This window comes from Rhyacophila brunnea, unplaced genomic scaffold (genome assembly GCF_057557595.1).
Source record: "Rhyacophila brunnea isolate RB1 unplaced genomic scaffold, BYU_Rbru_1.0 scaffold_4, whole genome shotgun sequence".
In the NCBI taxonomy this organism is placed as follows: domain Eukaryota; kingdom Metazoa; phylum Arthropoda; class Insecta; order Trichoptera; family Rhyacophilidae; genus Rhyacophila; species Rhyacophila brunnea.
The window spans coordinates 16,359,048-16,385,076 of record NW_028233068.1 but is presented as its reverse complement, the minus strand read 5'-3'; the positions used below and the strand labels follow the sequence as shown (position 1 = coordinate 16,385,076).

The window sequence follows — 26,029 nt, the reverse complement described above, 5'->3', positions numbered from 1 at the left end:
ATATTATGTCCAATTATAACTAATAAAACCATCCGTATTAAATTTACTTTTTCTTATGTCATGTTGACAGTTCAAGAATTCCATACCGTGGCGAATTCATGTACTCAGCAGAAAAATTACCTAATTCATGAATAAGACAACAGGCTTGACTATTACATGAATTAGCCAAAATTTTGCCCATTTCATGTAATAATCAATTTCGCACATTCGGTGTAACATATATATCTATATGGATGGAAAGTTTTTTTGTTCTACCAGTATTGAATTCTTCCATGTTCAAGAATTTATTTATTGAAAAAGTTTTTTTTAGGACAATACAATTCTAAAAGTAAACAAAAAATACGATTAGCATTCTTCACCTATGCTTTCTTTTATTAATTTTTGTACCTGGATGGAAATGTTTCCCTCGTGTTTAAAACAGTCTCTAGCATAGCCCTGCCGAAAAAAATACTTGTAATGCTACATTTATTTTTCACACAACCGCTTTTTTACATTCAATGTGTTTATTATGCAAGCCCACAGAGTTACATTACGCAATATATAAATGTAAATAAAGTGTATTATACAATTTGACACAATCTGTAATTCCTTTTGTATAAAGGTTGGGAACAATTTTTCTGTTATGTTTAATTTCAAGTACCCACTTATTATTTTAATATAAATGGTTAAAATTAGTATCGTAGTTTTATTTTACATACTTACTACTTTTGTGTAATGTCATTTCTACCTTAGCCTGATCTTGCGAAACTGAAATAACGATAATTTCATACCAAGGATGAGAAATGTTGATGGGTATTAAAAGAAACATAATTTAGTTCTTAAACTACATATTTATTAGCAGAATAAACAACAAAACAGTATCAGTATAATGATCGGTAGACCATCATAAAAGTTAACGCAATATACGGAATGAAACCAAAGTATCAAAACACAATGTTGAAATCATACAAAAAAACAACCATCATTTTAAAGTTTCAGAAAATGACTAATTATCTATTGTAAAACAATAAGCAATGTTGATAATTTGTGTAAAATATAATCCAAAACATACAGTCCGCTGCCGTTTGTTGAGAATCCGTTTAAAACTTATTTACAAATTGGTTGTATTATTAGGTAATAACAAATAATAATTTATCTACATTCACTTCTTGGGTGCTGAAAGGGCGGCGATGGCTTGGTTCACCTCTGCAACAAAAGAACAAAATAAATAAATTTTCATTCCGAATGGTTATGTAATTTAGATTTTTTGATTTAAGACTCTTGAAAGATGATACTAAAATATGCCAAAAGCGGACGGGTTACTAGAAAGAAAGAGAACTCCAGGTGTAGCAACCAGGCTAGAGCTATTCCTTGACGTTCCGCCGAAATACATTACTAAACCTTGGTTGTAATTCCAGTTGACTACGTCTTTAGAATCTATTAATAATATTTTAATCACTAAGGTCGGTATTAGACTGACAATGTTATTTTATCAAATTTCTATAGCATTTTTTTTATAAAACATGGGAGGGCATAATATATACTGCGTAAAATGTTTTAGTGAAGTTAAATTTTCTACAATCAATAATTTTGTTGGTCTTGTTGTAATGGGCTGTCAAAACGATGGTGGACCCAGTGTTGCCAAGTTTACTGAAATTCAGTAGATTCACATTTACGTGATTATATAGGAGATACTTGTGAGATTACAACAGCACTCTTTTACGGCTTGAAGGAATATTCTTCATCAAGTGAAATTGTTGATATTTATAAATTTTGGTCAATCTACTGAATATTGAAAATGTCATTTGGTAACACTGCCAAACACTCTTTACTATAGAATTAATCTTTGGTAAAAGGTAATGTCGTGGTACTGGTTTTTATGACATAATATATAGACTATTACCATGGCCCCCAGACAGAGCCCTAGCCCGGGGGCCCGGCGAGGCGAGCCGACCAGATAAGTGAGATACATCACAAATTTGCTTCACTAGTAAAAAAAGCTATTTTCCTTCAATAATGTTATTATTTTAAATTATGTCATTGTACGATACAATTTTTAATTGTGTATCAATACTCGACAACTCCATAATTCAAATGGATCTATTAAAATATACAAAAACACTAAATATAAACATTAATTTCACCGCGTACACACATTTAGAAAACGCTACTGTAGAGCGTCACACAGCCTATATCCTTAGAGATAGGTAAGGGGGCCTGCCAAAGATTCTAGCCTGGGGACCCGCTTCAGGATGTGAAGGCCATGGCTATTACACTGTAAAACATTTTATAAAATATTCTTTACCGGCCATAAGGATTTGCAATTGATATTTTGAACATCTATGTTTCTATTTTAGGATTATTTATTAGGTTTATTATATCCGTACAGTTGTATATTTGTATAAATGATAAGTCACCATAATACGCCGACCCACCTCTGCAAATATTACAACAATAAGCGCAGTCGCACATTGAAAATTGTCTCAACTAGGATATCAAAACTGAGCATAACATTGCAGCTTTCTACCGTGCGCATAGGGCAGACCATGCCAGGACAGTGACATCACATGGTCAGCCAAAATGAACGACGAAGAGTGGCATTGTGGGATTAGACCTGCACATTGCATGTTGGGTGAAATTTGTTGCACGCGACACCAGTTGTTTTCTTCATACTAAAATGTCACATGTGTTTTGTGAATACCAAGAAAATCGCATCGACATATTCAACGTGTTGCAGTCAAGACGAGTGTAAATGTGAAACCCGGTCAATAATCAGAAGCAACACCCAATCGACAGCAATCTATTCTTTTCATTTCAGTCGTTAAATTACCTATGTCTGCTTCTCGCCCATAGGTAAAATTGGTAACCTTATGTCTTATGTGGTGTCACTATAATAAACTAGTTACTCCTCGTCAATAGGGTAAAGATATCTGACACTTTCCACTAGTGAATTGAACTGTAATCAATCCTTACGTGATTTCCTAACCACCATGTAGCATTACTAAACATCTAAATCAATGATGAACAACCATTATAACAGTATGGCCAATTTATCGATTATATTGCAGTATATTATATAGTGTCACGAATAACAGCATATTCTCTCAGTCTCAAAGTAAAAAATAATGTATACCACCAAACTGTAGTGAGACCAATATCATTTGTATGTCAATCCATTGCAGTACTACATAAAATTATAATTGGCGGATGTAAGCATTTCATTTAAAACCTAGTCTGGGTAATTGTTAGGATGCACTAGGATTTTTTAATGTGTTTCATTTATTCAGTGGGTTGCAATAAATGGCATGGTGGTTAGGAGTTGGGCAGTACCGATTTAGATAATTTAACTGATTAAAGCTATAATCTGTTTATGGTGTGTATCCTGGGAAATAAATAAGAATAGCAGTTGACATTATCAAAGCTATCAGAATGACAACGTGCTGGTAGACAAAAACCCTTTGCTTGCTGGACGACGATCCACAAAAATCATTTAATTCTGGTACGATATTCTTGCTATGTCTAGAAAAAAAAATAGCTGCGATTAAGGTTTAACTCCAATACTGCCTTTTTAAAACAAATATCCTTAACTACGTAGTAGGTGATGAAGATCTCTTAACCGACTGTTGACCGGTCTCCGGCAAAAATGGTATATAATGGATCGAAATTCGACATAAAAATGATCATATTTCTGCAAATACATTATATTATAAGTGATGGAATTTTTTTATGAATGAAAAAATTAAGCTATAATAATCACGACCAGTTTTGTCCGGTTTGAAGGAGACTGCCAATATTTTTATTTATAGAAAATATGCCTAAAATTTATATTTTTAGTTAGCAGTATTTTATTATAAAACTATATAACCAAGGCAGATGCGACACGATATGGAAGGATCAGCGAATTTGATTACCACGAAAATGATGCTTGTGCAAACATTATCATACTTTTGTACTGTGTCGAGTCATTGACCCTAAAAGCAAGGAAGCGGAAGGCAATTGATGCCTTTGAAATGTGTTGGCGCCGAATGCTTTGTATTTCTTACCAGTCAAATCATCCAGAGGCTACAGATAAAGTAGCGGCACTCAACAATATTATGTCTAAGACGCATTCTGCAGTTTTTTTGGACATATTAATCGGCGCAGATTGGATAACATGGCAAGACTGGGGAAGAGCTTAGGCATGCTGGAGCGAACAAGTGAAAAACTTACTGCGGGCAACTTTCACTCCGCCCTGAGAGAATTTTGATTTTGCGAGAAGTGTAAACTATATTTTATACTTAACTATAATTTTTATACTATAGCATAGAAAAAGTTGGCAACACTGGTACACAATAATAATATAGAGATGATAGTGACATACCATCAGCGTTGCGCTTCTTCTCTTCAGCAAGTTTGATATCTCTGATTGCTTTGAGTTTTGCTTCTTCTTCACGGATTCCAACTTCCCGCTTGGCTAAGCGGCTCTGATGGGCTGCGCCATAGAGAACACCGGCTATGAGGAGACTCCATCGCCCAAACTGAAACCCATAGCAACACAATAATGATAAAATTATACAGAAATAGGCATTTGTTGCTGGATGTGATCAGTCAGTCGTTCAAATTTATCAAAATCATTTTCAAGAAAATGTTTAATGTAAAATTTTGTCTCATACAACGTAAATCATAGGTAATTCACAGATGAGCAGCAAACCTTCATCAATACGACATCTATATTGACTAGTAAAGACAAATCAAAATTAAAAACGAAACTGTCAAAACCTGTCTTCGGCGTGTCACTAGTGATCCGGGTTTCACACTTACACCAGGTACCAATTTTTATATACATGCACACGCAATAGATTAACAATTTATAGTGAATGTCAGAAGGTAATGATGCCGTAAGAATTTCACTGGGTATTAAAAACGACAAAAAAAACCGATTACATAATTATAAAGTCATAACCTATAAATGACAGATGATTGTTTCTCAAAAGATAACACTATTGTAAAAATAATTATAGTCGTGAAATATAAGACTCTGTAATGGTGAAGTATTCGTAATTAACCTTAATAAGTGGAGAAATGCGAACGGGAGGTCCTAGAGGTAAATCAGCCATTTTTGCGAGAAAATTAATTTCGATTCTGCAAGTTGGCGCGGACGGTTCACAAAGTGCTGCAATACTATTAATCTATGTTTCCCTACATGTTCCTATTCAATAAAAGAAAATTTCCAATTTTAAGGCAATAATTCTCAATCTAGCAAAATACGCTATCGTACCGTTGATCCTAGTAAGTTAACCTGTAGGTAGGTGTTATTTCATATTCGCACCATTCTAATTATATTTAATGCACGACTTAATCATTGCCGCAATCTTTCGATGGGATGTGTTCTGATCGATTAATGAGGTATACTGCAAGAGGCGTTGCAACAATTTCATTAATTATATGTCACCTAAAAATAAAAGGTTAAGAATTTCCAGTAGGTAGTTCATTTTCATCCACATTAGTAAAAACCTATTTAATAATAATTAATTAAACCAAAGATTAATTTATTATAGCTAGCAGCACTGTTCAAATCGGACCACTATCAGGTTCAACACCTTAACGAAAATTATTATTCAGTTTCAACAATGGCGGCTTTGACGTCGGTGTTGTCCATAGTTTGGTCGATGGTATTTACTCCATTTTTATTGTTTATATTGTGCGTAATATTCTTAGCATCGATTGGAAAATCGCTCGGAGTAAGGAAACTATATGTGAACATTCTACTGAAGCTATTTGAGGTAAGCCAAGTGCGAATATTCCTATAACTTATGTGAAACCTGTCATCTTCGAAACGAAAACTGATTTGTCTCGACGAAATATACAACGTCGCGCTGGTCTGCAAGTCACTCGGTAATTGTTTATAGACAGATAAATGGAAATACAAACCATTCAATGAATCCATCTACAACAATGTACAAGTATGCATACACAATATGGAATGGAAACTCTAAAAATACGACGCTATTCCTAACGCAAACTCCCACTGACTAACACATTTTTTGTACACAGAATGTTTCTCATTCCTTGTTTGAAACATAAATATCTCTTTATTTTTAATATATTGGATTTTTATAATTATGCTGAGTCAATTGTGGTGACACTTATATTTAGATATGATACAGTATTAAAATGTATGTTGACTGTGTACCAAGTTACGTTGATAATTAGACACATTTAATTTCCCACATTTTAAAATTTTACTCTTACCGATTTTTTGATATTGATGGAACCCTAATAACCTAAACATTTGCATAATTTCTCTCAACGTATCACGACTGGAATAATATGATTTTTCTCTACTAATAATTTGACCCGTCTTGGTGAATTTATCGGAAATAAATTGACATAGGGACACGTGAAATAGTTGCTGAATAAATACCTACCACAATCTTCACAGTTTCCTTTCTAGTCAAAATTACCTTATCTTGTGTACTAAAATGTTGTTTTTTATTTGTCACCAGCAGCAACAGATGTCCTAAGGGTTTGTAACATCAGCCATCGGTCAAATCATGTTTCCAAATAGGTACTTAGATTAGGTTCAGGGTCGCATTTGTAGGCACATGACTGCAGGAATCACAACCCCCCAGCAGTGACGTCCCTAGATAAAATGCCGCCCCTAGGCAGCAGCAAAAAGCCGCCTCATTTTTTAAACAGTATTTTTATCATCCTTTCATGAGTCCAATATCTAAGAAATGTGTTAAATGGATACATTACTAATAAAATATCAGACTAATTATTCGTAAATCTGCACGTGTCATTTCTGGTCACCAAGTACGTCGAAGGGAAACGGAAGTAAACTAGATATCGCGAACCCGATAAAACCAGTGAGCTGATTTTTTTTAATGGAAAGATATTTTCGTTATTACTAAATTTAGGTTAGGTTAGGTTAGGTTTTCTATATATTCCAAATAATTCTCGGTTTGCCGCCCTTCGAGTAACTGCCGCCCCCAAGCGACGCTCAATCTGCCTACCCCCACGGGACGTCACTGCCCCCCAGTAATATTTTCGAAAAGAAATAGGTTAAAACATAATATAATATTTTATAAGGCAAGTAACAACGATTGAGAGCGGCTCTCGTGGTGCAGTGGGTAAGACGCTGGCCTTCCACCCGAGAGTTCTGGGTTCGATTCCCGGTCATGACAAAAACATTTATGTGTTTTTCTCAAAGCTTGGATGTTTGTGATTGTTCAAAAATTACTAACAACCACCTTGTACGAAAAAGCAAGGACATGGTTATTAATAATTCTAAAAAAAAAAAAAAAACAACGATTGAGATTCATACATAATATTTGAATTGCGTACCTACTCGGATACAACTTTCTATAAACTAGAGAAGATTGTTACCGTAAAACGGGGTGAATAGGAATGGCGTGGAGTTCCCGACAAAAAAAATTAAGTGCTACAATAATTATTGCCAAAATGTTGCTGTTTTGCATTACAATATGTATGATATTGTATCCTCTCTCTTATCCCAATCTCTTTGTATAAAAACAAATCTTTCTTTATTTAATCATGTTCTGTATTTGCAGTTCTTCCTTTATATATTTATTTGGTGTCCTGTTCACCCCGTTTCGCTGGTTAACTGGTTAATAGGAACATGGTAAAGTATCGATAGAGAGTGATTAATGCGTTCTCATCCATCAAATCATGCTGCTGAATTGCAAACACAACTTTTGGCAAGCGAATTTAACTTTTCACTCAACCAGTATATGATTTAGATTGAATATGAAATCTGGAAATGTTTCACTGTTCACCCCATTTAACTGTACAGATTGCCCTGTTTAGTTGGTCTTGTGATGATGTCAATTTGTGTCGATCTGTGTGGGTACATTCTTTATCTTTTTATTCTTTTGGTACTGTCTTCTATCTGATCTGATCTGATTCTATATTCACCTCATTATCCTGTGCCACGGAGATTGCGTAGCTAAAAATAAATCTCTCTCCACTTACGCTTCTGCTGACCTCTATCTTCCCCTGCTTTATTAGTTGGCGTATATAGGTATCATACTTCTCATCGCGGAAAACATAATCGAACTATGCATCATTTCTGCGCTTGATATTAGCCATACGTTACCTGGTCTTATCGGCTCGTTTTAACGTGATAATGACGTGATCAACCATGGATATGTCAAATCAAACTTAAAGATGTTAAAGGCCTTTCTAAGAACTTGTCAAGACGACGGTAACGATGACCTGTGATATAATAATCTTCACACAAACCTGAAAAGAGAAGAAACTCATTGTTTGTTGCATAGCAAAATGGCACAATATCAGTCATCCGTAAATTATGTCACATTTTATTACAAACTACATATCTTACTCCCTGCCTAAATCGCGTTCCGAATAAACAAACTCCCACCATATTCGTTGAAATTAAATGAACTTTATGTTTTATTGGTTTTGTGACATCATCCCAGGGAACTCTGAAATAATGGGAACTGAAATACCTAACGGGTGTGGAGTAACAGGCAACCGATCTCGAGTGTGGAAGAATAACACCTGTAAAGAATACGCTTGTCCTTCATTCTGACAACTGCTCTCGGTTTTCTGACACTCATTCAAGACCTACTGGTGTATTTGAAAATTGCAACACACCTTTGCACGTCTATAATAATGTTGATCATTTTCGTAGGACACTCACACATTCAAAACCCTGCGTCAAAATGTAGTGTAGGTATTGGGGATAGCCTATTGGATTTATATTTATTAATCTGTTCTGTGCATCATCCCCATCCCTATACTCTACAAATCGTTAGACCCCTTCTCCGTTGAGGCGTGACGTCATATATAATATAGACGACCCCATGTCAAACTGGAACTTCCTTCAGTGCCGTTATGCCGGTTCTACACTGGCAACATGTCGCCAGCAACCTCGTTCAATTTTACTATAAGTATGATAATTATCGTAAAATTTCTTAAGCAATTATGATAATTATCGTAAAGTTTAACGCGGTTACCGGCGACATGTTGCCAATGTGGACCCGGCATTAGGGTCACAGAAAGCTTATCGCTGGCCGAAGATGAGTCTGTTCAATGTATCATTTGTATCATTAAACACACATAAATGCCTAGTGCTATTTTAACGTCGTCAGAAGGTTCGTCAAACAACAAAAAAGTTCTTAGTAGCTAAACTAGGGTCGCATTCAAAAGGGTCATTTGTTTTTATCTTATATTTGATAACATTCTTCGCGAGCTATTCATTGATGGTGATTTAGCTGGGCTGATGCCTCAGAGTCCAGCCGGGCTCCGATTGATGAGTGTGATGCTGATGATGAGTGTGATGACTGATGATGATGACAAACAATTCCCCACAATAATAAACTACTAATTTAGTTACTGAAGTAACCTGGGTAAGATGTTGGTTCGGTGTCAGGTACAAAGGTACTTACTAGTCGATGGCTGTTGTACATGCTGATAATTTTTTTGATAACAAAAAATAACATACTTAAATTATGAAATGTCGTTTTTAATTTGATGTTTGACCCTTTGTCCAGAGTTGAGCTGCTAAGAGATTATTGTAGATACATGGGTACACACTGTGTCTTATCTTTCTTATCTTAATAATTACTTATTATCGTAGGATAATCAAATTATACCCACTACTAGGTACCTCTGCATAATGATATAAGGCATATCTTAGTATATAATAGGTATATCTAATCTCGATACTGTATGTTATGAACGTAACATATGTAACGATATGTTATGAATGTTATGATATTAGGTATGATCAAGGTTTTTTAAGCTAAACTTGCATGTGTACATAGTAGTTTTTTTATTCGTTATTTATTAGGTGCGATATTTCAATTTTTTACAATGTAATTTTGTAATTCAATAATGTTTTCTCTTGCCGCCGTCTTCTATCGAAGGTTGGCGAACGAATTGCAGTACGTCGTTCCATGTCTGATTAGTGATCGGCGATCACTGATCACCAATCACCAAACACCTCAGCCAATTACGGAAGTTGTATAGCCAACAAAATCTCCTTGTGTGTGCACCACATACACAAGGCGGCTATCCACGGCTAAAGTGATAAATATTATCACTTTATCATATGTTTGTATTGAGGCGGTTAATTTTTACAATAAGTTAACCCTCTGAACCCAAACTGTCTATCTCGCTCTAAAATTTAACACAGTGAAGAGAGAGGCTGTTAAAACATTGCACTTTTTGACAGTTTAACAATTAACCGCCAGATTGGTATCAGGACTTGCATGATGTATAATTTTATTCTTCCCCTTCCTTCCGTGCATTAATTTTCAACAACTCGAGCACAATGTCTGTTCCGCCATCTTCTACATCGCGATGAGTCCATATTATGCTCCACATGTAGCGGAACTGGTGTGAAAATAATATACTATTCACACATAAAAACCTTAAATTAAATAAGTGGGCAGTTTTTGCGCAACCTGTGGTGCACCTGTGAGCAGTCGGTTTTTTATTAATTTACCAAGGCATAGATATTTTACTTTACGAAGGTGCACCCCTACTACCAAGCAGGGAGCGCCGTAGCAAAAGCCTAAGGAGAATTAATATTGTCTAATTGCTCTGCGAAAATACTTAATTCCATGCTTGGTTTGTAATCGTTATTTTCTCAATCAGTTAAATATGTATACTAGAACTAGATTACATAATGCAACTGTAATAACACTAATATCACTGATAAGTAACACTTATTATAACGCTATAACTTCGAAGGCACCGTTATCAAAATACATATTGTGATGGGTACTTATGTGTTTTGGTATCAAATCAGGTGTATAAATAATCAAATCATTCAATATATAATTTATGTATGGCAACCAAGAATCTGATATCAATGGAAAAATGCTTAACATTAATATATTATATTGATTATTAAAATCAGAAACCGATAATTAGATAGATAAATAACTTTGATAATGCGGAAATTATAAACAAGTATTACGTAGTATATATTTGACACCTATGTGCTTATCTGTATTTTTAAATAAAATATTGTCGATAAACTGTTAATTTCATTAATTTTCAATATTATATGAATACAAATAATAATTATCAATAGTGCAGCAAGAATATTTGTTCACACGAGGTAAAATGCGGATATTATAATATCTTATAGCGAACAGAGTTTCCTAACAACATTGACAAAACATAACTGCATCATATGAAACCATTGTAGTAGGTACCATATATGTTATAATCATGGTGTTGCACCAAAACACTATGTTTATTTTTCTTTTACCATTTCCGATCCTAATAAGATCATACGGGCCTCTACAGAGTGGAGCTTTTGTATTAACAGATTTTGTTTTTACGAGAAATAGATCTTAGCCACTTGCTTATCCTATTAGGTCATACACAAATTGAAAAACAATACGTGTACTTGCCAGACCCAGGATTCGAACCTGGGACACAAGACGTTATTTTTTTTTTTTTATTTATTAAGGAAAAACAAACAGTTACATATTGATTACAGAAATTTATAATATAATAATAAAAAGTTAATGCAACCAGCAAAGTTTCCATATATACATTATAATATAGTTAAGCCTAACAAGATAGAGAGTAAAATAACATAAATATAAAGAAATTACATAAGAAGATTACATGAGAAAAATGAGGAAGAATAATGAATAATTAAATAATATACAAAAGATAAAAAAGTAACAAAAAATAAAAGAATTAATATATATATGTATAAGTAAATACATTATATATCTATTTATACAACATTTTTGAGATAGCATGTTTAAATGAAACAGGTGAATTATTAAAAGGGTCAACGGTGGAGAAATACATATTATAATTTAAACAAGAGCGCCGAATAAAGGAGTACCATAAAGTTGCAGCGGTCGAAGTAGAATTAGATAAATCATAACAGTAGGCTTTAAAATTAACGTGCTTGCGAAATCGCTTTTGCACCGCTTCGAGCCGAGTTATATAAGTAACGTTCGTGATCCCTAATTTCGTCCAAAAGCCAAGTTTCAGTAAGACAAATTATATCATAGTCGCAGTTAAGGACACTATTTAAAAAGTCGTGCGTCTTCGTGCGGACTCCACCGTGGGCTGCAATGCTTATGTAATAGGTATATCTTCTTTTTAACACTACAACAGGTTACGAGGCCCAAATGACGCTAGTGTAATTAGTAATAGTAGAGAAACAATCACAAACACCCAGGCTTTCAGAAAATCACGTACGTACATAAATTGTGTCTGTGACCTCACCGAGTCGAACCCGGAACCCCCGCATGAAGCATGTCAGCACCTTATGCACTTGTAGACCTTACACTACACCATTTTATTAAATTTCCATTAGTTCACACACACTCCACAATATATTCAAATCGGCGTTTGAAATATTAAAAAAACTCATCGAATATAAATTTAATGATTATTAAGCTAAAAATACCACCTTGTACGAAAAAGCAAGGGCATGGATATTTATATAAAAAAGCTAAAAATTATATGTACCTAATATATTTTTATACATAGGAAATAAAGATAATGTTTTATTTAAATAAAAGTACGTGTCATTCAACATAATATTATTATATCCGAAGTATTCAAACTGCGTGCCGCGGCGTCCTGGAGCGCTGCAGGCTATTCGAAAAAATAATAATGATGCATGATGGTGATTGATTTCTAATTCTATTATAATTTTTTTCGAATAGTCTGGCGCCCTGAGACGCCGATGCGCACAGTTTGAACACCGCTGTCCCTGTCCAACGTTATTGAAGCTCTCACATAATATATACCTATAGGCGGCTCTCGTGGTGCAGTGGGTAAGGCGCTGGCCTTCCACCCGAGAGTTCTGGGTTCGATTCCCGGTCATGACAAAAACATTTATGTGTTTTTCTCAAAGCCTGGGTGTTTGTGATTGTTCAAAATTACTAACAACCACCTTGTACGAAAAAGCAAGGACATGGTTATTAATAATTCAAAAAAAAAAAAAATATATATATACCTATATGATATTAGAAATTCAAAATGAATCAAAAGCGACCCACAAAAAGGTTACACTGCTTCGGGACAAATTCCAAAACAATAATCAATCACACAACTCGCACTGATTGGGCTCATTATCATATTAATTATTACGAATATGTAGGTACTACTGTCGATTGAATGAAGCACTTATATAGTTGCTTGGGAAAATTGAAATTAATAGTAAATTGGGCTGGGGGGGGGGGGGGGTGATCCATCTAGAACTCTTCCAGCTTGGTCAGCCACATTTCTGGTTTTATTTTATTGTATTCATGCTGAAAAGATTAATTAAAGTAAAACATACATATAATACGTACGTATTATACCTACACGGTCATGATCGTATTAAATAATTAAATTATGTGGAATAAGTGTTTTTTTATTATTAATATTTTGCTTTTCTTACTCTGTAGCATGCCCCCCCCCACAAGGGCGGACGTTTACATGTAAATTGTACCTAAAACATTTCACCGTGGCACAGTTCGTCGTGAGCTTTCTTATAGGAAAGAGATGACCGTATGCTATACGGTCTACAATTTTATTAGATTCAATATTAACATTAATTCAATTTTCATAGCCGATTTTGACAAAATTCATGATTTCAAGAATCAAAACCTAACCTAACAAATAATCCAGCACACCTATCGGCTATTTTCAAAATTTGTTTGTTGCTGGCTCCTGTAAAGTGTAAGTTAACCGACAAGAACCGTATTTTATTTAGACATGAATTTTATGTCAGTACTATTCGACCCAAAGAGGTTGGACGGTCTTTAATATACGGCCATATATTTCCGATACAACATTTCACGGCGAAGTGTGATAAGGCGTAAATACATAACGTACAAGTTTCCGGACACGGGGGCTGACAGAGCTCTAGCCTGGGGGCCCGGCCTGGTGGATCGACCAGCCAAGTGAGATAAACACACACATCACAAAATTATACGATTAGTAAAAAAGGTCGCTATTTCATTTACTTAAAACATAAGAACAATTAAATTAATGTAGTTGTGCGATGCAAGTTTGTCGATATTCGAAACTCCATAATAAATCCAAGCGAGTGTATTAAAAAATCGCTAAAAAATACCTTAAATTTTACCTATTGTATATATAATAACACTATTTGGGAATACACTACTGTAAATCGTAACACTGCCTTTAACTGTAGCGATATGTAGGGGGTCTGCCAAAGATTCTAGTCTGGGGGGCCGCTTCAGGATGTGGGGGTCATGTCCTGTAGGCAGATATATATTTAAGAATCATAGGGTGTCAGAAACATTTTAACAATCATGTATAAATAAATACAAACACATAATATATTGTAGACTGGATAGTAGAAAGAATAGTATAAAGACTGAATATGTGCAAGGTTTAAGAATGTAGCATTTTTCAGCATGGAGAGGTAGATAACACAGAAGGCATAGACAGAAAGAGATTATCTTGGTTATGCAACCTCCGCAAGTGGCCCAGTTTCCTGTGATTATAGTAATATTACATATCAACGGATATATTATAAAAAAAATCACGTTGCAGTCCATCTGGAATTGTTTTAAATTTTCGACACGTATATATTATTGTATATTGTATAGGTAAACATTCTCAGGCGTTTAACATCATCGATTAGGTATATAGACAGCGGTCTTGTGAATGTTTACGAAGTAAACGAAACAAGAGTCGTAAAATCAAAGCAATTTTATTATTAAATATACATAAAGATCACCGATGCACTTAAAAATAATACCTATAATATTTACATACATAAAAGTATGCGGCGTTTACGTATCGAAGAGTCACATAATAGATTTCTGTGTTCCCTGCATAGAGCGCATATCCAGGCTTTTTGCATGCGATGCTGTTGTTTTAAAAAGAGCGCGATTTCGTATGATATGGACTTCCAAATTGCATTAAATAATAATAACAATGTTGGCGAGTGTGGACATGGCATGTTGAGTTTCAAACAAATGTTTGTGCAGTGGCAAAAATTTACAAACAATGGTATAATTATTTGCGAGAGCGATGGTTGTTTACAATTATCGATAACCATAATGTCATAGTCATGGCCCCCAGCCCACGATGTTTGGCGGCCCCACCAACATATCTCTAAAGTTAATGGCAGTATAAAATGTTCTATAGTAGTGTTCCCCAAATGGTATTCCGTGGAACTCCAGGGTTCCGTGTTAAATAATGAGTATTCTGTGTATTTTTAAGTGATTTTTGGTATTTATAAATAAATCCTCTAGGATTGTCGGTACTCAGCATCATATTATGAAGCACTCATCGTGACCCTCCTCGCTTAAATAGCTAACTTTTAGAACAAGTTTGTGGTTTGTGTTTATTTGATTAAACTGATCGACCTGCCACGCCAGACCCCAGGGTAGAGTTCTGTAAGCCCCCCTTGTGGGGGGCATGGTCATGGTGCATAGCTCCGAGGTACAATTCTAGTTTTATTTTCAAATTCATATTCATTGTCGGGTAGGTTCATCATACATTACAAATATGTGGAAGAAAACCTATAAAAATAGTTAATAAGGCTAATTATTAATTTAGCTGGCATGGACTAGCCATGCCGAACAAATTGAAAGTTTTTAATGCGAAACGTCCAATCGGAAGAGAATAGGTAAGTGTAAGTACGCACGGAGGAATAAGACGTGTTTAAATTATTTAAAAATTAAAATAGAACACCAACAAACATACAGTTGGTAATTAACATAAATTACTAATACTCAGGACCGGTTTCATCTTCTTAAAAGGTGCTTGTCAACAGCTATTTAAACGATCGTGAGAATGTGAATAATATAAACATTTTTCCTAAGCATTATTGTGTTATTATCGAAATAACCGTAACGCCATTTTAATATTATAAATGTGTTACGCACGGACTTACGTCGGTACTTCTTTTTGGAACCAATAATATATGCAACGTTTGACCTGACTACCCCCACGTCACTCAGGGTCTCCTGCAAACTGGCGATACGATTGATAGAATAATGTATTTGAATTGGCGCATCTTGTTTAGTGTAACCGGGGAGAAATAAAATATCCCGGTGTAAAAATAATGTTGCAGTCACAATAAACGCTGTCTTCCGATGTTTTTGCCAATCAGCCAAAATTCATCCTTTATTATGCAGGCACGTCAGTCGCCAACGCGTTTTTGGTAGGTACATAATTCGAATACGTCTTGCGATGTACATTATACATACTAAAATACTTTATACACTTTCACCGTACATAAACCATTGTACGGACAGTCCAAGAAATAATGGGAACTAAAATACCTAACGGGTGTGGAGTAACTGGCAACCGATCTCGAGTGTGGAAGAATATGGGATAAACTTAAACACTTGTCAAGAATACGCTTGTCCTTCGGGTCTGACAACTGCTCTCGGTTTATGCACTGACGCTCAATCAATATTGGTGTATTTGAAGTTGCAACACACACTATTGCACGTCTATGATGTGTGGTTCATTTTTGTAGTACACTCACACATTCAAAATGTAGTGTATTTTGGGTATAGCCTATCGAGACTGTCAGTTAACAATGATTTAGTAGCGAAAATGATTATATATTGGATTTGCCACGCTATGAATTAATGCAAGAGTAGCTATAGAACCCTTTTTGAGGCATCGGCTTGGATAAATCTACATCTAGGCCTTCCAAACTGATCCCATACCTCTCGATCCTGTGTGACGCGTTTCCACCAAATTCCGTAGAGCTTAAATTTACTATCTTACTGATCGAGCGGCTTCTATGCCTACCATTAGAACGTTTTCTGCCTCTTGGGTACTGGGTTTCTCCAGCGGCTGTCTCTCCTTCGACATATTGTCATATTATCGTGTTCTGTAAATTCCATTTAAGATTTTTAGCAAACTCTTTTATCGGATACCTTTTTTCACTTATTGTATTGTTCATTTTCTGTCTACGCCATTGGTTCCCAAAGTTGACTGGGCTCCGACCCATCTCACAAAAATTTCCAATCTTGGGACCCACCTCTTAGCTGTCTTAGAGAAAAGAGGGCATAAATATTGGTAATACTCAGATTCCCTAGTGGCGAGTCGTGGAACTAATTCTACTTGAAATAAAAAAATATTTTTTATAGGTGTTACCAATATGAATGAAAGACTGTCGAAATAAGAAACACAACTTAAAAATAAAAAAAAATATTACTACCTACACCTGCTTTTTACAAAGTTATTTCAATGGGAAGGGTGTATTTGTTTCTTATTTTTCTTCATTACAGTTGTAGCATCAACTTCAACTTTAGTTACTTTTAATCGCAGTGAGTTTGATATATCCAATTTATTTCGGTATTTAGTTTTAATGTTAACCATAGCCGAAAATCCGACCTCACATAGATATGAGGTAGTAAAGAGGAGGAGGACTTTCATAGCTTCATCGAACAGGCAAGGATAATTATCAGCAACTGAGAGCCAGAATTTCCGATTGAAACTATTTTTCAGTGACGTATCTTCTGATAAATCAATGAGTTCTTCACTTGCTTTTGTTGACATACTAGTTGGTAAGTCGTCTTGAAATGGGTTTCTGGGGACTTTTAATGGGGACTGTGCTGCCACCTGTAGTGCATTGGCAATTCAAATTATTATTATTTTATCACAATATTTTCCGTAACTTAAGTTTATTTCAATTTTTAGGAATTATAAATAGCTGAATGAAATATCAAATTTATCACTTCCTATTTTTTTAAATTCATGTATACAGTGACGAGGGCCCACTCAATATTCGCTCGCGACCCATAGTTTTGGAAACCATGGTCTACGCGATATGCTTAGCCTGCACCTTTCCATACCACGCTGTGCTACGATTAAGTTTCTGGACCTGTATTTGATAGTGCGTTTGCGTATAATGTGCGATCATGGGGACGACACAGTTGACACACTGGTTGAGCACTGCGATTTAAACACAAGCTTTTTGTGTAGCAATCATCGAATGAATAAAACAATATTCTAACTATCGTGGTAATATTTCTATAATATACAGAGGTAAGTACATTCATTTTTCTGAATGGCTTTGAAACTTTCATCGTTGACACGTTAATTATTGCAATTTTCGGTTGTTCACCACAATTGCGTAGCATAGATCGATTGAAAACAAACTAACTTTTAGTATGCTATTTACACCGACTGACAGAGTCGTACGAAGAATTGACGGTTATTAACCTAACAAATAATCCATTATATCGGCTATTTTCAAAATTTGTTTGCTGCTGGCTTCCTGTAAAGTATCTATAAACCGACAAGATTTAGACATGATTTTATGTCAGTACTATACGACCCAAAGAGGTTGGACGGTCTTTCATATACGGCCATATATTTCCGATACAACATTTCACGGTGAAGTGTGACAAGACTGATAAGGCAAACTGGATACGTCCAAGTTTCCGGACACGATCCAATAGTACCCAAACATTGAGGTAGAGTTACTAATTCATAACTTTGCACTCCGGCTCTAGGATGAAAATGATGTAATATATTCTAAAAAATTATATCAGTTTAGTAAAAAGTGCAAAGTTGTAAAACGTTTATTGTATTAAATTTAATGGATGAAGTGTGTTCAGTTTCCGGACCCGAAAGCTGGGTGGCATATTTCCTAGTCACGTTGCGCCCAGATTTTAGAGGTATGGCACCACAGAACAGATAATTATTTATTTATTATTATTTATTTCTGAGTTCCCTGTATAGCACTAACTCCGTGTCGCATTTTCTTATTTGATTTAAATACATATTATGGTATGTACACAGTAATAATAAAAAACTGCTTGGCCAATGGAAAAGCAAGAATCCATAGAATATTCACCCCAGCACGGAAATGACGATACTAAATTTCAAATTACTACACGGAAAATCATTATTGAACACACCGGAATATGATTTCGTGCATTATTATAATATATATATATATATTACATTGGGGACACTGCTCATTCCGCGAATAGTGTATAGTCGTAATACTGACCTTCCGTCAAAGACAAGTAATATATTAATTTCATGGCATCAACAGCCGACTTGAAAATGTTCTACCGTATTTTTGTATCACCATCAAGTCTTGTAAATTATTATCATAATCATCATATCATAACAATTCCGTATTGAAATATTCGTGGGTACGTCACGTGTAAACACTTAATTTAATAATAGAGTCCAAAAGTCAAGATCGACGTAATCTGCGACATCTTTATTTTTTTGTCATTAGATTAATGTGTTTTGCAAAGTCGAAGGAATACAAATTATTTTCTTGTGTTTTAGATTATACCTATATCATGTTTTAAGACACGGTCAGTTTCTTTAATAAATCGGGACACCATTCGTAAAGTGTCGTACCTGCAGAATCCAACATTTTCAGGAGTGGTGAAAACGAAATTCTGCTGTGCTTTTATTAGTCATTCGCTTATTTGTATTATGAACATAATACATTATTATAAAGGGTTTGTAATTTCTTGACTTTATTCACCTCTGGAGATTCGAGAATTCTCTAAATCAAGAATATTTGTTCTCTCGAGGATTCGAGATTGTTTTTTTGATTTTTCGAGAATCTCGATAAATCCTCATTATTGCGAGTACCGTACCGTCTTGGTTATTTTTTTTTTCATTCTTTCGAGAGCCGTTTTTAGTTCTTCTGGCAAAAAAACTTTTGAACGGGATATATAATGTAAGAAAAATTATACTTCGGTCAAGAAATTCCAGTTCAGCTTTTTTTTTATCTGAGTGCAATTGGCAGACTTGGGATTGGCGAGACGAGATTTCTCGATCATTCATGATTTACATATTCTTTTCCAATAATATCGTTTTCATTTTAGAAGACCTTTATTCTGACTTTCCCTGTCTTAAAATATTTAAAAATATATAAGTGTACCTATGGATACGTTTTAAAATTCAAAATATAGATTTGCTAAACCAAATTTGCTGCGATTTCGTGTCAACTTGGAGACAATAAAAAGCTTCCATCATTCAGGACTTTATAGTTCGGGTGACGAATTGAAGTAACCAGAAAAGAAATGTTGGACGCATATCTCTCATGGGCACGACAGAAGTAGAAAAATGTCCATGCGTTGATATTTTGATGTATGAATAATGGAAACTGGAATATCAAGTTATTTTATACTAGGTCAGATTTAGCATAGTATTATTAGGTAGGTAGTTATATCTAATGCGTATCGGTATTAAATTATTTTGTTCTTGAATGTTGAATGAAATCGGTCGTGTAATGTGTGATGTACGATGTGCGGTGTGTCCTCTTATAAGTAAATTTATTATTACGTCCAATGTTATGCAACTGAATGTAAACATCACATTAAACTGTTGACATTGTATCGATTTGTATGACTCTTGCCTGAGTTATCTGTCACTTCTTAAAGTTGACAGGGCCGGTTATAATATTGGGGCAGTTGTAATCGGACAAAGTATTTTCATTGCAGCCATTGGTGTGGTTTTTGCATTATTTTGTCAATTCTAGGCTACGCCATGCCATTGTCGTGGTGATTATAATTGTATGTTTCCCCCATTATTATTTGCATGCCAAAATGTTTTGTATGTTTTCAATATAGTATAGACTATAAATAGTATAAATATTCAAAAAAAAAATGGTGAATTATGTTCATGATTCAAATGAACGCTATTTTTAACATCGTATTCCATGCAGATAAATAAATATAGATGGGTATTATTATGGAATTACATATATTATAATATCGTCTCTGTTCTGGCAGAACACACTAACTGGAGAATACTAGTTTTGAGTAATTTGACTTTGAAGTTGTTAAAATGTTTGAAATGGTCTATCATGTGAGTTTATTAAGTAATCGTAAAAAGGATGACTTTAAAATAAAGTCTGTTTATTTATTAAGATGGTTTCCAGACGGTAAAGTTTGAAATAAGGAACATTTTGGTATAACTAACTCAATATGTCATTTTTTCGAATTAGTGTCTTCTTGCCAGAACAGTGACGATATTATCATCTGCGACTAATTCATAATACGTTGTCCTCAGTTAATCAGAATACACGTTTGTTTTTGTTTACTAAATTGAAAAATGACAGTGAGTCAATCATACGTCAATCTAAAGCCAATACACCAGCTTATAAATAATAAGACGTTAGGATATACCTACATAATTGTTTATGTGGATGTGAATTAATCTAATATCGCAGCATGAGTACTTTATTATTCAGAATTTTTATTGCTTTCACGTAGTACCTAACTCAAATAAATTGTGAAGTGCGTTGTAATTTTTTAAAATATTTTAAGAAGTTGACTGCTTTACTATATTGATATGATATGGTAATGCATCAATATTTTTGGTGCATTAGTGTATTATTTTACGACTATTTTTAAAGTATCCAGTTTGGTAATATTGAAGTGAATTATTAATAAATGTCTGTCTCACGTCTATTTATAATATTGTGTAAAATGCATATTTTGAAAATAATTACTTGGCATAATATTATTATAAAAAATAATGGTATGCTTTTTTTATATTGGAATAATTACAATAAAATTGAATATTTTAAAGCATCATCGCATTGATCTAAAGTCGTTATTGTCGCATCCCGAAATTTAAAAAAATATATGTATAGGTACTTATTAAGTCAAAAACATTGAGAAATTATGAAAAAACCATTTTGCGTGTGAGACAACCCAAATCCCTGTGATATACAAAAAAATCTAAAACAATTAATGAAAAATCAATTTGATAAAGACGTTGTAACTTCAAACGCTGATATCTCAAAACTATACTTTTGCATTTAATACACCAAAGTACTGATGTTGCGATATATCTGAACAGTGAACTGCCACTTATGAACCATTGAACTAAAAGTTACGATTGAAGCTGCCCGCCGACGCAAACCACCAAACAATGCGCGCAACACTAATTATTCTCGACTCTTCCGCCGTATGACGTGTAGTTTCACGTTCAGTGGTTATATCGGCGGAGAGCTTTAGATAATATGGTAATAAAGTAATAATATGTCAGGTAGTATATTGTACATTCCAATTTTGTATAGAAATCCACTTCAAATCAGTGGATATAGTATTAGATACGTTCCACAAATTAGCTATTTTGGTTGTCAACTGTAGTTTAATGATTAATAAATAGGTCGTTGGTATTATAACGTTAATAAACAATTGTTTTGTATGTAGGTAGATATTACTGAACCTCAATGCCGCCCTGCATTTTCAATGTCTTCAACTCGCGTGCAGTTGCAATAAGATAAATTTTATTATTACTGTCTCCAAGGTGACTCAATAAAGTGATGAACTTGTGATACAGTGAGTATTATATAAATAGGGTTAGTAATGTCTAATGACTCTAATGTAAGCAGGTTTAGAATTTACAAAGTGTTAGCAGTTAGTCAATGTAACAACTAGGATTTGCAATCCCGGGATTCCGTTCTATGTATTGTTGCAGAAATTCCGAGATGACATAATATTACGTTTTATAACTGTAATTTGGGGATAGTTTTTTTATGGATTTAATAGATTTTCATTTAAGAAATTGTACAAACCATGTATGTTGCATGTTTCAGAAATATGGTGGTTTAAAAGACACCATGGAAATCAGAATAACTAAACGCACATAATAAATAATACCCAATTGATCACCACATGGATCTCTTCGCGGTCATTCAATATGATAATTTTAAAGTTATTTGATCATTTTTTTTTAAATTTATGAAATAGGTCAGTTGAACACAGGAAATAATTATTACATACAGAGCATGTTCTGTTTTATAATACTTCTAGAAAAATAACATTTAATACATATTATTATTATAGTTTCTAACTAGATTATAATTCACCGGGATCAGTAGTAGTTCTCATAGAATATAGATAGATATAAGTATGATTGTAGCTTGATGATTGTTTTAAACTTTTCCGAAACGGTTTTTTTGTCGGAATTGCAACTTTCAAAACTACTAAACTTCCTCCCTGCATTTTTTCATTAGTATGCCGTACATTTTTGTACACATACACCTGTTTCTGTCGATCTCAGAATTATTGTATAAAATACTAATCCCGAAATTGAAATACTCGCAAAGATTCTATCTGTTTGAGATGCAGCAAAGTGAATGTTGTGTCGCCATAATATTATTATTTTATGCTTTATATATAATAGGTGTCGGGGTCGACGACTAGAGTGGATTAAGTGCAGGAATTTTACAAATTATCATAATTATATCATATAATATTGATACAAGCAATACAAAAAACAGTTTAATGAATTTTCGTTTCAATATACCTATCGTTTTAGTTTTGAATATGTACTTATTTTATACGATTTAGTAATTATTAATACTTTAACTACGTACTTAAATTCATATCAGATTCGCCTGTTGAGTAATGAATCAATTACAGTGATATTACGATGATTGGGGACCTGAATCCGAGGATGGAACGAATTCAAGTTCACTAGTGACCAAGTTAAGTAAATGAACTTCGAAGGGTATGCGGTTGTAAATTCTACATACTGTTTCCCACATTCTCTAAAGTTCACACTTCTTTAATCCTCAACACCTCGATTATATTATATTAAATTCAATTTAATATAATCGATCGAAAGCGTGCAAGAAGCGAAATAGTTATCATTAAATAATTAAATAGCCACATAATTCAATATACTTGTAGTAATATGGATCGCTGCAGATTCAATTATTTTCTACGCGCAAGTACCATTTATTTATCACAGTGGACACGTTATCAGTCTTATATCAAAAACATGAACGCAGATGTGAAATAATCGCCATTTTACAATGTAGGCAAAGGTAATATTTTAACTACATACATACAAAAATAATGTATTGTATTGTAAATATGATAACGGCCCTCGTGGTCTAGTGCGTAAGTCACTGGACTCTCACCCGGGGGCTCCGTGTTCGACCCGGTGAGGTCATAAATCATATTATATTTATGTGGTTTTCTTAAAGCCCGGGTCGGTAAATGATCGATATATTAGATACTTTAGCAGAATATGAGAAAATCATGAACGCGAATTTGCAAGAATCGCAGTCATTGCAATGTAGGTGTAGTTCATTATTTAATCACGTTCTTCTGTATGTATACGGTTACGAAGTAAAATAGTTGTATAGCAGATCCCGACGTCTGAGTAGGTTTTTTTTTAAGAAATTCCTTTTTATTCATTAGTTAGATGATTTGTCCATTAGTAATACATAATGTGATCTATACATTTTCCGCGCAAATTAAAAACATAACATAACTATTAGTTAGATAAAACTAAATATACCTACGTACATCCATGCTTACGTCACATAATTAATTCTAATCTATTTTCGATTGCCAGCTGCTGTTCGTTTTTTTATTTCGAAAATTATTTTCGGTCATGCAATCAAAGACAAATTATTAACTATATCGAATGGTAATGTAATAATACCTCATCTTCATCAATGTTACATCCTACCCAGTACATACATACTTTCGATGTGTGTAATAAATATCGCATCGGTTTCTATATTTTCTTACATCACACTGATGTAAAATTCCTAATGTATTTCAGCTGCTGTGTATTGCGTATTTATGTGAAATAAGGAAAGATAATATGTACATATTATATAGAAAACATTAATAAATCGACATATGGAAAAAATTAATAATAATAAAATAAATTGCTAAACCTCCCAGGCCGGACAATATTATTTTTCGCAACGGGTGAATATGGGTTAAAATTGATTCTACTCTCGTTGCAATAAGGGTTCACGTTGCAAATTCGCGCTCATGGCGGGTATGTTAGAACTTGCGAGTCGTATGGTCGAAAACCGTGTGGTATGACAAGTTAGTATCGCCCGTTTCATACCGTATACGATAACACCTATTTTTGAAGCCACTCGCTACGGACTATTTTAATTCGCGAGTGACTAGTTGGCAACATCGCCAAAACCGAGAAAATCGGTGTCTATGGTACAAGATGAAACGTCAAAAATGAAATGTCAAACGAAATCATTATTTTTGTTGGTTATGTTTGTGTATAATTCCTACAATATTCGATTGATTTAGTATAATATGATATAGATATATGTACGTAGAATATAACCTTACATAAATGCGAAACCATATAATATTATTACACTGTAAAACAAGATTTAACAAAATAAACACAGTGTCTTCAATAACATTTATTTTTTATGTAGGTATTTATTCATTACAAACCATTATAAAACATTAACATAATTAATTGAACTCAAGATAACAGAGTATTAAGTAACATTGTGAATAGGTAATATAATAATTCGGCATCTTTATTGTTTATAAATTGGTAATGCCGTGTTCTTTCCGTCAGCGAACTCATTCATTTTGACGTTTTGATTTTCAAGGTCACTGTCACATACGAAACGAAATATCAAAATAAACATGGAAATCGGGTAATAGGTACATGAATTCACGTCCTTCGTCGTGCAAAAGTAGCAAAAGAATGGAGAGGTTTCAATTAAGTGATCTTAATTGAAATGAGGTAGGTGAGGTTATGTCCGTCTCAACATTATACCTACCTACGACTTTTTAATTCTCCATGGATATAATATTATAAACGTAATAATGTGTCAAAATATAACATACATCTTCTATGTCTTTGATTAATTTTAATCTATGCAACCATATTCATTTTTTCGCATTGTAAACTCTTCACGCTTGTAGGTAGGTAGTAACATTAAACTTAAGATACCTAATAAACCTATATGGCGTGAGAATTTGTAAAATATATCTCACAAGCTCTTTGTTTAATCGAAAATTACGTATAAATAGTGCATCACTGAGTGAAAAAGCATTTTGACATAAGTTAACATAATTATTTGATCTGTTTCGCGGATGATTACGTGATCCTAAAAGTACCGCAAAAGTAACTATTTATGGGATTGACATATTTTACAATAATTGGGTGAACGATACAAATCTATAGCAATGCTTTGGCGAAATATAAAATAATAATATGTAGGTAATTATTCTCGCGAGCCCAATAATAAAATACTATCTTTTCGCAGCCTAACCTTTCACTTTTATGTGACAGTTGAAAACTAAACTGCGTTATCGGCGCGAGACATCAG

The 26,029-nt window shown here is 34.0% G+C and overlaps 2 protein-coding genes across 5 annotated transcripts in view; one reads left to right on the top strand and one right to left on the bottom strand.

Moving 5' to 3' along the window:
• Positions 1-810: 810 nt before the first annotated feature.
• Positions 811-5,104, bottom strand: ATPsynE (ATP synthase, subunit E). Its single transcript, XM_085954613.1, has 3 exons — positions 5,025-5,104; positions 4,340-4,496; positions 811-1,185 (listed from the first exon to the last, which is right to left on the bottom strand). Exons 1-3 carry the CDS (start codon positions 5,073-5,075, stop codon positions 1,142-1,144), a joined length of 252 nt encoding a protein of 83 aa, XP_085810739.1. The 5' UTR covers positions 5,076-5,104; the 3' UTR covers positions 811-1,141.
• A 474-nt stretch (positions 5,105-5,578) lies between these two features.
• Gpat4 (Glycerol-3-phosphate acyltransferase 4) overlaps positions 5,579-26,029 on the top strand; it is a 40,767-nt gene continuing 20,316 nt past the window's right edge. For 3 of the 4 annotated variants that reach the window (XR_015071526.1, XM_085954581.1, XM_085954580.1), the window contains exon 1: positions 5,579-5,741. Coding sequence is in view for 3 of the 4 variants with exons in the window: in XM_085954581.1 (XP_085810707.1) it covers positions 5,589-5,741 (153 nt within the window). In the remaining variant the exon portion in view is untranslated. The remainder of the gene's footprint in view (positions 5,742-26,029) is intronic. The other variant, XM_085954582.1, reaches the window with a different exon arrangement.

What these genes read in the sequence shown, in the direction of transcription:
- ATPsynE (XM_085954613.1), bottom strand. Translation starts at nt 5,075, where the DNA reads ATGGCTGATTTACCTCTAGGACCTCCCGTTCGCATTTCTCCACTTATT. An exon ending in GCATTTCTCCACTTATTAAG is followed by an intron (nt 4,497 to 5,024) that starts GTTAATTACGAA and finishes TATGGGTTTCAG; the next exon opens with TTTGGGCGATGGAGTCTCCT. An exon ending in GAAGAAGCGCAACGCTGATG is followed by an intron (nt 1,186 to 4,339) that starts GTATGTCACTAT and finishes CTTTTGTTGCAG; the next exon opens with AGGTGAACCAAGCCATCGCC.